Source organism: Haemaphysalis longicornis, unplaced genomic scaffold, assembly GCF_048455015.1.
Source record: "Haemaphysalis longicornis isolate Haplotype H1 unplaced genomic scaffold, Haemaphysalis longicornis Haplotype H1 scaffold_7, whole genome shotgun sequence".
NCBI lineage: Eukaryota > Metazoa > Arthropoda > Arachnida > Ixodida > Ixodidae > Haemaphysalis > Haemaphysalis longicornis.
In genome coordinates, this window is record NW_027526422.1 from 71675607 (window position 1) to 71691545 (window position 15939).

General features: G+C 45.9%; 1 protein-coding gene across 1 annotated transcript in view; it reads right to left on the reverse strand.

Moving 5' to 3' along the window:
* Positions 1 to 15939, reverse strand: part of LOC144145920 (serine/threonine-protein phosphatase 4 catalytic subunit) — a 34049-nt gene that overhangs the window by 11044 nt on the left and 7066 nt on the right. Inside the window, exons 4-5 of the mRNA XM_077677767.1 lie at positions 13820 to 13993; positions 9202 to 9328 (exon numbers count right to left, since the gene is read on the reverse strand). Of these exons, the coding sequence (XP_077533893.1) occupies positions 9202 to 9328; positions 13820 to 13993 (301 nt within the window). The remainder of the gene's footprint in view (positions 1 to 9201; positions 9329 to 13819; positions 13994 to 15939) is intronic.

Below are 15939 nucleotides of genomic sequence, written 5' to 3' on the forward strand. Positions count from 1 at the left end.
CAAGCCGCCTGAGAGTGGTTATGTCCTTGGGCTGTTGCAGCCAATGGGGAATTCCTGTGAGGGGTTTCGAGATTCATGCAGCCAATAATGACTGATGAATGTGTCTACCTAAGGTTCCCACGGGATGGTTTTTTTCTCACTAACTGAGCCAAGTAATGTGCGAGTGCTGCTCACGCATTAAAAACACCAGCCATGGCCTGGATTGCACCTCCCTGCAATGCTCTCAGTGGTGCAATGCCTTAAGTCACTGAGCCAGGCGTAAAATAGCACAAAAGCGTTACATTAAGCGGTCGTGGCCAATGCTCGACCACTCAAGAACAGCTTAGTAACGACAGTGAAAAACAAACGTGACACTGCAAATGATACTGATTCAGTGTCATCTAGAGGGAAATCGCAATCCTGTCATCTGCTCTACTTAAAAAGGGACACTGAAGTGATATGTAAACATTGCGGGATTACTAGCGCAAATTGTAGTCCGGAGTCCACAGGCCATGTTTCGACCACTCTGGGCACGCTTACGCGATTTTATTCAGTAGAAAAATTAATTCGAAAATGCTGTCCTCCTCTCTTTACGCTCGCCCATTTTCTGTGGCATTTTCGTGTGATGTCGGGAGGAGCCGAGCCCGCAATTGGCTGCGCTACTGCACGGCTCCCCGGCCTTCAGACAGAGTCAGTCGGCCCAACGTTTAGACCGCCGGCCGCCGACGGGTCATTGCAATTCGTTCGCTCAGTTGAAACGAAGCCAGGACACGTTTGTGAATGGAAGATTGTGCCTTTATTTACTTGGTTAGCTTGTACACTGTATCTAGCTCCAAGTCAAGGACGCTTCACACAAGCGCTGCACAAGCGCACATGCGACGCTTCGCTGACTGCTACGCCAGGAGGAAAATATAAGACCTCTTGAAGGTGGGAGAAGAGTCAGCGAAGTCAATATAGGTACTAAGGAATTAAAATCAACTGATATTTTTACCGTACAGCGTAAAAATAGGGTGCGGGAAGCACTTTTTGCGCTGGGCGAACAAGCACAGCGGCCAGCAGCACGACTACGCATCTGCGAACGCTTTTCCGTCTAAGAAATGCAATTGCTAGACGTGAGATATTGTGGAAACTTGGGGGATGCTTACTGCAAGAGTGCAAAACAACAAATAGTCACCTAAGCTGCTTGGAATGCTAAAACTAAATAGAAGTGTAAACTGGTTATACATTATATACGTTATATTAACAAGGGTGGCAGCGCTCGCCTGTGGCTGAGTGGTTTGGACCGCTAGGTACGTCATCGCAAGTGCTTTGCAAGTCACAAGTTCGAATCCCCGCGGGTACGTGCTTTTTTTTTATAAGTTAACTTTTGTTTTCCGCCGATTCCACGAACCAGCTCACAGAACGCGCGCAGGCTGGCACTGGCGCGCTACCCAGTTCTCGTTGCGTGCTGTTGCCATAAGCACCGACTGCTTGCAGGCAGTGGGCACAGGCCAGAATCAACAGACCCTTGGCCTGGTGCGAACACGCTTTTTACGATACAGGCGTGAGTGGGGCAAGCTCCAAATATGGGTGAAAAGCGCATGCATTTGTGCGTCTGCGGGGACGCGGGGGGCGTTCATGCACTGCGTAGGCCTCGGCTAGTGAATGCTACGATTCCAAGCCGTCCTGGGAGGCTTATCTTATGCATTTTACAGCCGACAACATGGCAGAAGCGCGGTACGATGATTACTGAGATATTGAGAATGCCCATCCAACAACGCCATCAGTTGTGTTTTACAGAACCGAAACCGAAACTTGTTTGATTGCTAACCTTGGGTATCGTCCAATCACGGTGTCCCCTCCTCCCAACGTCACAGCCTTAGTTGGTGCGGCCGCCGCAAACCGCGCATGGTAGTTTTTCTTCTTTCGCGCTTTGTAAAATAATTACCGATTTGTCGACCGGATAAACGATGAAAAGTGTAATAATTTGAGCCAGTCTACGCAGTGCAAGCAAAAACGGGAGCTTGACAAATTCACTTCAGTGTCCCTTTAAGCTCAGTCCATTCATAAAGCTCCTTTCCTTTAAAATGTACAGTATAGGCTTGTTAACAGTGCACTTTGAAGCTCACTTGATGCTATCATAGATAAGGCCCTGCATTAGCTCCGAGTACTGCGAGTTTGTTGCCTGCTTCCCAGAATCCCTCCGGAAGACCCTGCACAGGAAGTGTTGCCCAACGTTCCAAAATTTCCCCTCCGCCAGCTTGCCTAGGCTGCAAAGAAAAATCGCACCAACTACTTGCTCCTGCTTATTCGGTTCATTTTCTGTGACCCCCTCTCCTGCCCACACACAAAGCACAAGACTGCAAAGTGCAAGACACAAAGCAAAAGACACAAAGTACAGGTAGTCTTCTTCCAACCAACCCAAACCCGGCACAGGGGTGCTGCAAAACATCGCCCAGGCCACCCTCCCAATGTTCTCCAGCCGACGCACGGTCGTCTATACAAGCAACTATTGGCATTTCTTCCTGAGATAGGGCTCTACAGAATTCTTTAGTTCAAGACGCCACCTGCATTGTGACTTTTCTCTACTTTTTTCAGTGTTTCTTCGAAGAAAGACTTCAGAAGCCTAGAAAAATGCTGCATTCCCACTTGTACTTCCCCTTTTGTGGTTATAGTGGTTACGTAGCAGGAGTCACACTCCAGGTGTGAACCCTGGTGCAAGAGCCCATGAGTTGTGTGACCAGATCCCTAATGGTGCCTGTTCGAGTTCAAACTGAGGCCAAGCAATTGCTTGACTGGCACTCTTCAGCTTGCCTACGTAGGCAGACTGCATCGAACTTACAACCCTGAGACAGGTGTCCCTTGCAACCAAGCTAAGATCACGACAGAGGCCATACAAACGAAAAATTCCTACTCTTTTTGCATCAACACATTGCCGCATTAGAATTTCTGAAGAGCGTATTATGTGCCTAATAACATAAAATTGAATTACCTTCACATGATATGTGCTTTTTTATTTCTCCACATCTGTCTGCACGGGGAAAACAAGAAGAAACTTTAAAACTGGCCATTTGTTTTTTACTTAGTGAAGCAATGGCACTCCATTAACATTATTAATAGGTAATCTCTCAATCCAGTCAACAGCAACTTCTGCATTAAAAGAGCATATCAGTATGCAACCTTTTTATTTATTTGCAGATGCACATTTCTATTCGTAGCCAAAAAAACCTTAGTGTGCTAACAGTTCTTAAAGCTGACAATTGCCCACCAGAAATTGCAAATTTTGTTTGTTGCACATTCTTATTCCCTTTTTCCTTTGTTCTTTTTTTCCCCCTTTTGCTGGTTGTTTGTTCTTAATCAAAGGCATGCAAGCACATTTTTTTCTGACACTGTTTATAAGATAGCTTCCTATCTGTTCGGTACGCAAGTACCATAAATTTACCAAACCATCCCCCTCCCTGCCCCGCTACGCCAAATAGTTGTGTGAGACATGAAAAAAGTTAGTAGGTAGAACAGGCAATACCATAACCCAGCTGCTGGCCGGTTTTGTTACCAGCCTCATATGAACATGAGAAGTCTACCCAGTTGCACGATTCTCTAACGGCCAAGGTGTTGCACTATGACGTTTTCATGACTTACTATACACTTCTATTGTAATGATATAGCTGACATGACATTACTTTGGAGCCCCTTTCTGCCACGTGCACATATTTCTCTTGTCAGTAAATCCCTGTTGAGGAGCCATACCAAAGGATAAATGCCACGGCAAATAAATATAAATGCCTAACCACATGCGCGTGTAAAAACGACGCACTCGCGCAATGACGTAAGCCGACGTAAAGTCAGCGTACTCCGGCGCACGCCAAATACAGTGCTGCGCGCTTGTTACACCCAAGTCAGAGCCCACCAGACATCGACGCAAACTTTTGGGTACAGGGTGTTACGTCGACCTCTGGCGGTGACGTTATGTGGCGGTCAGGTCGCAGAACAAGAAAGCTAATTGAAAAATAGGCTAACTATTAATTACGTGATAAAACTAAGTAATTTGTAAAATAAGGAGAGCAGGCAACGGTTCTTGAAAGCACGCAAAGCAACGAGCAACTATGGAAGCAAGGGAGTTCACGCCAAAGGTTGCGGATGGTTTTCTGCCTGCCAAGTAAGCGTACCAATTAACGTATTTCAATGTTCCAAGAACTGTTTTAGTTGTTTCTGTACTGCATATACGTAATTTTGTGGGAATAGGCATCATTTGTTTTATTTCAGTTAAAATGTAGTTGAACTGGTCGCCACAAAGCTGAGTCCGGTGTAGTCTTCTAGTATGCTGGGCTTACACACACATTGCTGCGCCTATGTGGTTACTCGCCCTCTCCGGCGTCATCTGTCTGCATAAAGGCAGCGGCGGATGTTGCCGCAGGCGTACGTCGTTGCGCTACTACGTCGATTTTACGCGTGCATGTAGTTGGACTTTAAGTGCCCACCTGTGGCGATTTCACATCCGAGTCGCTCTGCATAACCAGACCAACAGCACTCTCGTCATTACCATAGCATCAGCACTATCCACAACTGTCACTGAGACAGGAGCGTAGTATTATCTACTGCATGCGATGCAAAAAACACGGCGGCAAATATCTCGGTGTCGCGACAGAAGGGACAATGAAGACAGAACGGAACCTCGTACAAATCAGAAGGACTAGCCTTTGGCAACTCCCTCAGCCTAGTCCAGACCCAAAGGACACTGTTTTCCCCCACAAAATTAGGAATACCATCTACGTTCGATACAACGAACCCTCTTTCAACCAGAAAAATATGTCTGCTGTATCTGAAGTATGCAGTATCCAAACAGCGGCGGGGGTGGGGGAAAGATACATGAGCCTAAAGTGGGAACTTTGACCGGTATTGCATATACATGCTACAAACAATTTGTTCTTTCTATACGCCTGCAGCGTCTCTGCACAACGTTCATGCGGGGGAAAAGCATTTCCCAACGATGTGTTTGAAGCTCAGCACCAGCACTTGGAAAAGGCCTAGCACATGCAGTCAAGTGTGTAGAGATGCACGCTAAGCTGAGTACATAAAGCAACAATGTAACCAGGAGCAATTACTAACCAGCTATAAAGATCACTCATGGCCAGCAGAATTAGCCAGGCTCTTTTTCAAACTGTTTGTGACAAGGCAGGTGTAAAATTTGGATCACTGCCTGATGTTTCCCCAAAGCAGCTTCTGCATTTTTAATGATCTTAATCTGGTAAGTAAAACAGCTGATATGAAATAAGCTGTGAAATCGAAAGACCAGTTGGACTCCGCACGGCCAGCAGCAGATTGCATACAATGGATGGGAACCATCCCCCTTGCTTGAGGCATTTGTTACATTTTTCATTGAACGAAACGGAAAAAATGCATAGTAATAAATAATAAGGGGGAATAATAAATGCCCAAATTCCCTGAACCCGAGTTCTTAATTACATAAAAAACTGACAAAAGCAGACTCGACCTCCGTGTGCACCACTTTGTGTATTCAGAAGTGCTGCTCTTCATCTCACCGGAGTCGCGTTTTTCGGCAGCGTCCTTGTCCTTGACGGTCGAGCAGACCGCGTGATTAGACAGGCCCATACTTCTGGCGATGTCGGCTGGTTTTTCGCCACGTTCGACAGAATTAACTCTTTCGCTACCGCCGGAAAATTGACTAATTTTAGGGGTCCAAGAAAACATTTTTTTTCCTGCTAAAAAATTGGTTAGGCACTAATTGCAGGAACACAAAATGCAGATTATTTAACGGCCTTTCCAATAACACCAGTTTTTTAAAGGTTTTTATATATCATAGTTGTAAAAAAATATATCAAAATCGAAATTTTTGTCAAGTTGTCGAAAAAAATGATAAAAAAGGAGTTGTGTTTATCAAACCACCGGTAGTAGAAAAAAATTAGAATATACATTTTGTAGGGAAACATTTCAAAACACGCCCTAGAAAAAATGTCGACTTGCGCGGAACAGTTTGTCAGATATAAAAAAAAAATGTTAGCGTGCAGGGTGCTCGTGTCATGCGGTGAAGCCCAACCTCTAATTCAAAATGTGCAATTTCAGGTGGTTTCCTGGAATAAACCTGGCGGTTTGTCACTATCAGAGGCACCAATTTTGCCCCCACATAACGTAAAAACATATTTCAATGGCTGACTTTTCATTTACAGCGAGCACAATATTTGGGACTAGCACGCGATGCGGAAAAAACCATGCATGAAGTTGAAAACGGAACGCCGTGGCTGATGCTTGTTGTCGTTCACGGTCAGTTATCTCTCAAAACATAAAGCTGAGCTTTATTATCATCTTCTTACTCGCAATTGTAGCCTTGCTCGCAAAAATGAGGTACGATGAGCTAGAATCGTGCCCTGCGATCTTTGGCCGAGTAGCAGTTGCGCGATTAAAAAGATCAGCACAACGAGCTTTTCAATAAAACAGTACAAAAACTTATCGGAGACTCCGTCCGAATAGACAGTTCAACTAAGCAGCAACATTAGACACCCGGATATACCCTCGCATGGAAACGAAACTGGAAGTCGAACAGCTGGCAGTGTGAGGCCGGTTTGAAGCGCTGTCCTCGGCGGAACAGATATCTGGCGACTGGATGTGATCTTTTGACTTGCCTCTGAAATTCTTATCGCAGAAATCGGATTAGGGTGGGGGAAATCAGGAGCGCCGTGCTTTGTTCGAGGTGCTTTGTTCGAGGATCAGTCGCGGACGCTCCAGGCGCCATGGCAGGTAGCCTTGAAGTTGGGTAACTGCGTAGTAGCGCTAAATATGAATTTCGCGATGCAGAAACGAAACCGAAACTGTTGTAAACTGTTTGCGAATGGTCCTGGGGTAAGTAGAACTACCACAATACTTAGAACAATGTGCGCAAAGGCAATAAAACTGCCTAAAATCATAAAGTAGCTTTGCAACCAGGCACTACTTGACATTTTCAGCCGATTTCTGGGATTATTACTGTCAGAGCGCGAACCTGACGATTGAAAATCATTTGCTAGTTCCCGATTCACGCCCTGATAGCAAAAAAACAAGCGCTGGTGCAGAGTAATTACGAGTTGCACGCATTCTTCGTTGGTAGTTACGAGTAATTACGAGTTGCACGCATTCTTCGATGACCACGCCCCTTTTCCACATCCAGGTGATTCAAAAGCATGTCAAAAAATCCTGTTTCCGTAGCAAAAATGAAAACAAAACTGATTTTGAAAGGCCATTTTCTGATCTAACTCCGAACAGCTTTACTTGTTCGAGAAACGCCTGGAACGCTATGAAAAGGCGCTCCCAAAAGTATCAATCAAATTGATCGATTTTGATAGGCGTAGTAGCGAAAGAGTTAATTATGCTTAGTTTACCAAACAGTGAAATCAGCTACCCCGCCGCTGGTCGGGGGGAAACGAAAAAATAAAAATAAAAATAAGACCACCGGCACTGGCTTGGCTGTGCCAACGACCCGTTCTACGCCAACAATGTTGCCAGGCATATCAGTTTTCCCACCAAAATAAACAAAGAAAAAGCATATCAGACGCCGGCACCACGAAAGTCCACTATTAATTTTCGCCTAAAATTTAGTCTGTTGTAGCCGGTAGTGGAGCGGATTACACTAAAATGCATGGGGACCAAACAAACCAACAGAAATGGCCTGCTGTAACTGGAGCATAGACTGTACTAAAAACTTTCCAATTTTGTGCTACAAGGCCTCACCAGTGGTATAACCGGGGGAAATTTTAAGAATTGAGTAATCAGTACATTAACTTCAGGTATACTTTCAAGTGACGGAACCAAATGACGCAAAGGGAACCACTACAATTGCCCAGTCATGGGTCCTGGAGGTGGCATTGGTTGGCAGCAACCAATCGCACGAAACAAGCTCCATTGTGGTGTCATAAGGGCTAAAGTGAGGAAGTGGTAAGTTGGCCCAGCTTATCTAATTTCTTTGTCATCTAGACTAATTGGTGAAAGTTTGCGGTAAAACTGATGTCACTGTTATCAGTACAAAGCAGCCATTTTTATAAACTAAACACGCATTGTGTCTTCACGGCCCCTATAAAAATTTTAACAAATCAAGGTTGAGCAACCGCTTTGCTTCACAAAAGTTTGGGCAATGCATGTCAGCCAGCAGCTTCTTTCACCACAGCCGTTCAGCATTTCTGTTGTAGGAGCAACGAACGCCACTGAATATGAGTGTGTGTGTGGCACCCAAACTGAGTGATCTCAAATTGCGTGCGTAGCTTTGCTTCACGCAAAACACAAACTTATGACCATGCTTTCTGGCATACAAAATATCCAGAAACGCTTCCAGACAGACTTAAAAACTCTGGAATTTATATCCCTTGGAATGGAAGTCTCAATAAACCAATAAAGATACATTCACTTCCTTTTCGGCATCACACTTGCTGGAAGATGTTCCCTGCCAGTTACGAACAAAAACCAAACAAGATACACGGCATTTTGTTTGCTGAACAAAAGCCAGTTCCAGGGCTGAGTGAATGTTGGAGGGCCACATAGAAAGATAAAGCTTAGGAAAGTGTTCCATTCAGTGCAGACAACCATCAAATGAGCATATTAGAGTAAAAAAGCTACACCATGGAATATATAGCAGGCAAGAAACGGGTGCCAGAATTTACTCTGTGAACCAGGGTGCACCAGTTCTCATACCGAGGAATTTGGTCCTGCCTCTGGTATCTTCAACAAAATGTGACACAGAGCACTGCTACGGGATGGGTGCCCCCCGCTTCCGTAGAGGCCCCCTATGCCAAAACCCTACGAAAATTGCCCCTGCTAACCAAGAAGCAACTGAATATGGGCAAAACAAAAATGCCACCTCAAACTTCACAGGCACAAGTAACGCAGCACAGACCGTCAAGTTTTTATCTTACACAATGTGCTCTTTACGTTATGTACGTTTTTTAGCAAACACATATCGACAACTGCGCGATTTTCACCAACGTGACATTGTTGTGCAAATTTTCTAACATTCTTGTTAGCAGGCAACACAGGCTCGGACCCTGCAAGTACATTTTTTCAGTGTACTCAAACTACCATATTGACTTGCACAACCGGGGCCAGGCCATGTGAATTTGCGAGGTTCCCGTATAACCGTGTATATGGGGTTCTACGGGGACCCCCTATACGGGAACCTCGCAATAGGGGTTCCTGTATACGGGAACCCGTATGATGCAAAAGAGTGGACAGGACGGAAGAATGAATGCAACGCAGCACCGGTACCTTCAGGGTCCGACCAGAGCAGGTCGCACATCGGTCCGTCGTGTGGGACCTCCTGCTTCCGGTCGATGGTGCGGATCTGATCCAGGGTCTGGATGGATGGCGACAGACCACCGTGGACGCAGAAGATCTGCGCGGGGAGACAAGCAGTGGGGGCAACAACGTCACGGACCAGGACAGTGGACGCCAACGCACCGTGCGCCAGACAACACTTCATTTAGAGGTTGGCAAAAAAGAAAAAAGAAAAGACTGAATTCCAGGGCCTGAATGACCAGGTCAGGGTGCTCAATTCAGCCCCCTTCCCTGCTTTCGAAGTAAATGAACAGTGAACAGCTTCCACAGCTGTGAGACCTTAGGTTCCATGGAAAAGTTTAAGGTGATTTCCTCCTCATTAGGTCCCATATGAAAGTGATCATGTTTCCCAGTCAGTACGGTCAAAATATTTTTTACGTTTTTCATAAACACATGCTACAAAACTGAAGCACTCATTCAAAATAAAAGACTGCCGCGAAATAAATTTTGAAAGCACACAAAAAACAGTAAGCGTTTTCCTAAACGGCAACAATTCCGGATAAAACTTACAAGCTTGCAGGACAGAAGACGCTCATTTTTTAATCTTGGATGCTTACCACCTGCACTCTTAGAGTCTGTAAACAAACGTGCCCTTCAAAGCCCTGATGCAGCCTCATACCCAAGAAATAAAGACTTGCACTATGTGCCAGTCAGTCAGAAGACTGCAGGGCAGCACAAACAATGCATCATGTACTTCTTGCACTAGCTCCTCTGTACAACCCTTGCACTGATTGAGGACGCAAAAGGCAATGACCCTCAAACTGTTCTAACAAAGCCTCCAGTACTGCCCCTTCCTCAAAAATTTGAACCTGTCAGCGGACACGGGATGTATGCGAGCTGGTTGTGCCCATTCTCATACCCTTTACACAAGACATTTCTAATTGCAGGTACATACCAAACAAAGGTCTAAAAATTTTTTTTAATAAAGTTTGCAAGTCTTGCTTTACAACACTGCAATGATTATGAACACCTACTGTCCAGATCATTTCCAAAATCGAAGTTTGGAGCTAATACCTTGTTTGCAGCAAAAATGCCACAACCACTGTCACAAGGCATCAAACAAAGCTGAGCTTAGATGAAGCTCACCGCAAACGTATCAATGAACGTGTTCATAAAATGAGAAAACCCACAGGCAGGCTGCCAATTTCTCACATACAGAAGAACCTCGTTATAATGAAGTTGAAGGGGGAGTCGTAATTACTTTGTTACAACCAATACTTCGTTATGGCCAATGTCTATTTCTACGGCAATTTACATGCAAGCGAGTATGTACTGTGGGAATCGTGGAGAACCGCGACCCGCGATGCCGTGCCGGCGCGCGCTTCGGGAGAGACTAGTGCGCTGAAACCTGCCCGGCACTCCGCTGGTTGTCGGCGTCCCCCCGAGAGATGGCACCACCGATCCGATCTGTGCGGGCAGAGGCGCGCGGGGGCGGGCGGTGCGAACGTGTGCGCGCGAGAGTCGGAGAGTCTCGTCGGAGACCCGGTCGGGGCGAGATCGGCGGAACGCGGCGGTGGTGGATACATGCATCTCAGGTGGGAGCTTTGTTTGTCGCGCGCCGTGAGTGCCTACCTCCCGTTCGCGGTCACGACCCAGATGGCGTGATTCGTGAACGCCGTCGAGCCTTGTGCTCCCATGCTTTGGGATTCCCCAAATAAACGGCTGTGCTTCGGCACTACTGTCTACTGTGTTCACATATCGGCGAACCTCGCTGGGCTGCCGTAGGCATGGGAGCCCACGTGGTTGACACGCCGGGAGCTAGCGTGGGGGCCTACCCCAGAGTGCTGGCAAGGCCCCCGAGGAACCCCTCATATATCCCACAGTACTGACCACCAAAACTCACATCAGCCAGTGAAAACCAAAAGAACAAGCGAAAAAAAAAAAAAAAAAACAGCAAAGAATCGTTACTTTATTCACACCGAACGGCCCATCCAAGATCATTCGACAGCACCAGAGCTGGCGGCTCACTTCACAGAAAAAAATCCTTGATAGATTTTTGCCACATCTTTTTACAGCTCGTTAAACTTTGGTGGCACCATGGCAAGGAACCATTTTGAATGCCCATTTGAAACACCGAAGTTTAACGAGCTGTAAAATTAGTTCCAAGTGGAGGATCAAGAAACCGATTCTCTTATTGCATTCAGCAGGGTTGGAAAATAAAGATTACAGCTTTACGACTAACACTGTTTTGTCTATCGTTCCTCCAAAAGTGACTAATTATCTCTAATTACCTGGGGAGCTAATTGACTGACTCAAAAAAAATTTGGCATATCTGAAATCAGTGGGGAAAAAGCAGCAAGACGGGCAAGTTTCACAGAGTTTACTTAAAAATACAAACAGCTGTTTTAAGAGCAGTGTCCCCCCTTAAAACAGCTCCGTCGCAGACGACGCTGCACCTGCCAGCGTATCGCGCAAACAGCCATGAAGCGGAAGTGATATTGCAGCCAGTCGGGTGCTTGCTCCTCAGCCAGCCATGAGAACCGGCCGAGCTCAGAAGGGCACGCTTCTCCTAAGGCTGCTGCGTGGGCAAAGCGCTGCGTGCAGGTTTGCTCCGGCTGGACAGCCGTTTGCTCGCAAACTGCATCGTCACTTCAGCCTGGCCGTAACGGCCACTGTCTCCTCAATTTCGGTTCCAATTTCTCAGATTCTTGATGGTCGTTTGCGCCACGGACACGCGTATTTCAGCTGCCATATTAGTCTTTTTGGGCAGGCTATGCGGAAAAAATGTTTTCAAGAGGTCGAAAATTTGAGTGAAGTTGTCCTTCAATAGGAACAGTGCTGTGCTGTAGAGCCCACTTTTAATGAATACACCGGGAAGGGAAAGCAATACGCTGAACCAGTTGACTCACTACATTTAGGCCTTGTCGGGGAAAACGGTGAGGCGGGGCAACACAGTAAGGGGAACTGTTTAGGAAGCGACTTTTCACGCACTGCGGAGCATGTTGGCTAGCCAGTCCTTCCCATTATTCGAGATTTGGTGCATGTCCTTTTTTATCTGCAGTGTAGCAATATATCAGCCGACAATTTTCTATGAAAGTGAAAAAATGCTTCCTTCGCTGCTTCAGTCAGGTAGGCTATGCCTTTAAAACTCACCGCTAGCTTGGTCCCATATCAGAAACAACCTCGTGGCAGAGAAAGTTCATAAGGTAACCAACCTCCCCCTATTGATACAAAAAAAGAATGTGCAGTGATGCAAAAGTAAAAATCGACACTACCGTCTCTGCCTTTGTTGAAAGAAGAAACCGGCTAAAAAAGCAAAATATAAGGCATCAAAATTGAAGTCTGCATTAACATGTCGACTGTCAGAGAAATGGCATGGCTATCAGAAGATCAAGTTCACAACAGCGAACTTTGGTGCACTTTTTTTAGATCACACCACAGACTGTAAATTCAGTTTTTTTTTTTCTACGCATTAAAATAGCATGCCTTCCCTCAACTTGAAATTCGTTCTTGGAGCTTTTGTAGGGGCCCGTCAATTTTCTTGTACACTCCAAAGATGCACAAACAAAGTACAAACACGGAATGTTATAGCAACAGCCCCATTTAAATTTTTTTCTTCCTGTCAGAAGCTAATTAGAAAAGCTGTTCACAAACCTCAGATTGTTTAGCCTAATTGTGAAGTATGTGCATTCAACTCCCTACTCACTTCAAATAAGTAACCCCCCTCCCTCCCCCATTGACTGCAACTTACAAACCCGCCGCGGTGGCTCAGTGGCTAAGGCGTTGCGCTGCTGAGCACGAGGTCGCGAGTTCGATTCCCGGCCGTGGCGGCCGCTTTTCTGGTGGAGGCGAAAAGCAAAAACGCCCGTGTGTACGAGATTTCGGCGCACGTTAAAGATCCCCAGGTGGTCAAAATTAATCCGGAGCCCTCCACTACGGCGCGCCTCATCGCCTGCGTTGCGTCGGCGCGTTAAACCCTACAATCAATCAATCAATCAATCAACTGCAACTTACAAAAATATCTGCCTTCTACACAACAGAAAGCAGCTTTCACATTGACACGAGTAGTAAGAAGCCCCTACCTCCACGCACATGCATAAGTCTCATGCACAATATCTCAAACGTACTGCAGGCTTATCTCAAACCTTGAAGGCCTTCAACTTTCAACACAAGGTGGCCAAAATTTACCAAATCAGTGCTTACTTTGAATCCATGAAAACACCCCCGCAAACTGCCGCCTCTCCCACAGTCAGAAAAGCTGACATCTTGGCTAGCTGTCAGGCCAAACGGTAAATAGGTTGAAAAACCAGGAGAAGCAAAGAAGGCTGAAAGTTGGGCTAGTAGGTGTTGACTTAGAACCATTTTACCAGCGAAAAACGGACAGGGACCTTAAAAGAAGTAGACGGCACACTCGCTAGCGAGTGTTCCGTCTACTTCTTTTTAGGTTCCTGTCCGTTTTTTTGCTGGTAAAATGGTTCAAAGAAGATAGCAATGGGATGAGCACCCATTTGAATTTCCCGCCATTCTTCTCCCATGCACTCCCACACGCTGCCCCAGTTCTCCCACCACCACCGTGCACGGGAGGTGGGGGAAGGCCTCCCTTTCGTACCTTGCCGTCGATGACGGCCGAGAGGGAGAGGTAGTCGAAGATCTCTGTGCAGTAGCGCCACACGGTGATCGAGCCGTACTTGCGCAGGCACTCGTCGTAGAACCCATACACCTGGGTGATTTGACGGCTCTCGTGGTTTCCCCGGATCAGTGTGATGCGGTCGGGGTAACGAACCTGCAAGCGACAACAAAAAAGTTACCTTCCCGCTCATTTTAACAGCGAAGCTATTTATAGCAAATTGTAATTTTTCGTGTCCGCAGTTAAAGATACCAAGAAATTGCAAAGCGCACGCACTTGAGCACAGGCCTTGCGGCAACCGCACGGCAGTTAACAAAACCAAGAAAATGCCCAGCGCTCGTATGTGTGTGCCTCGCGGCGAGCGCCTAGCGCGCTGGTGCACGGCTGTTAGGCCAAGCATACCCACTCAGCCCTTCAGACGCTATGTACACAACTGTGTACATTTCAATCCTGTGGTTTTTTACAAAAAGAAATACCAAAACTGAAAGTTTTCGCTAGTTTAGCATAAATTTGTATCCTCCGTTCAATAATGAAGATTTTAGGGCCATCTGGCATCTCGTAAGATTAATACAACCACAAACAAAATGGCGACGCACGCGACAGCTTTGGCGGGTCAGCTTTTTCAACTCTTTCTCCTCTGTTTCTCGAAGAATTGCGGTCCTAAAAAATATAGAAACAATGCATATCGCACAAATATATACGTACATGGAAACATTCACCGCTAGTTGACGCTCCTGGCCTCTGTGATGTTATGTACGCAATTCTGTATATGACTGTAAAAAAAAAACTAAGATTGTGTTGGGGTCAGTAACTTGCCAATTCATCTTATTTGGTGAGATAGAGAGCATAAAAACAAAAAAAAAATTCTGTAGGGGGTAATAACGAGTGGCGTCTGAAAGGGTTAGGGAAATTGGCCAAGATTGGCAAAAAAAACAAACAAAAAAACTCCAGCATTCGTTGTAATCGTGGCAACACTTGCTCAAAACGAGAAAGACACGTCATAGTGTAAGCCCCTCCAAGGTGACATTCAATGATTATCACTTCCAAATAAATGAAAGCTCACAGTTATAGCAACAATGATGGAGTAAATGTCGAAGCAGCGAAGAAGAAGCATATCAGCTGCAATCGTGGGCTTAAAGGAGCCATGAAGACAAAACACGACTTTGGTTCATTCGAAAGATTGCCTCGTTAGAATCATACCGACACCACTTTTAACGTAAACGTCGCTCAAATAAGCTTCATAATTAGGAAAACCGGCAATGGCCATGCGACTCACTAGCTCATTTCCCGCAACAGAACCTATGATGTCATACTAGACAGCTCTGCGATTGGCTGAGGCCGGCAAAGGCAAATGCAAGTCATGCAGGGCTTATAATTCTTCCTTCACGAGATATTTTCGTTTAAACGTAATGCATATATTCATTTTATAGAAGTGAGAATGGTGGGGTAAGCATGGAAGCTACGAAAGTACACGTAAACATTGAAGTACCAGAGCGTGCTGTTGTTGGCACTGCGCACACTTGGCTTGCCATAGCTGCACAGCAGTATGGCGCTTTCGGGTTGTCTGACACGACACAGGCCAATTAGCGCAAGCAACACTGTCTTACGTGACCCTGTTTGTCGAGACCCCATGTTTATCACAACACGAGTACTTTCTAGCATAATAAAAACAAGCCAGGCGCAAATACAGTCAAAAACAAAGCAAAAGGCGGGCAAATGTCAGCCACAGTATGGTAGTGCCATGTGGGAGGACTGACGGTAAACAAGGCTCTGTAGTTCACTGCATGCCTAGTGCCGCGTTCGCGTTCACTTCAAGGTCTGCTTTTCTGACGTCATCGCGGACGACCTCACAAAACAATGAATTTGGCGGAAGAATAAAAATTTTAACAAAAATTGATTAATTTCTTAGTGAATAAACTATCGTTTGCTGCCGGACCAGCGCTGGGGGCAATATAAAACAACAAATCTTTCGAATAAAACAAACTTGTACTTTGTCTTCGTGGCTCCTTTAAACCTTCGTGATGGTCGTGAAGGTTCTGCACAGCTTCACTTCCTTCAAGTCTTACGCGTTAGTGAGAGCTTCCTTCATGTTTTTTTTGTTT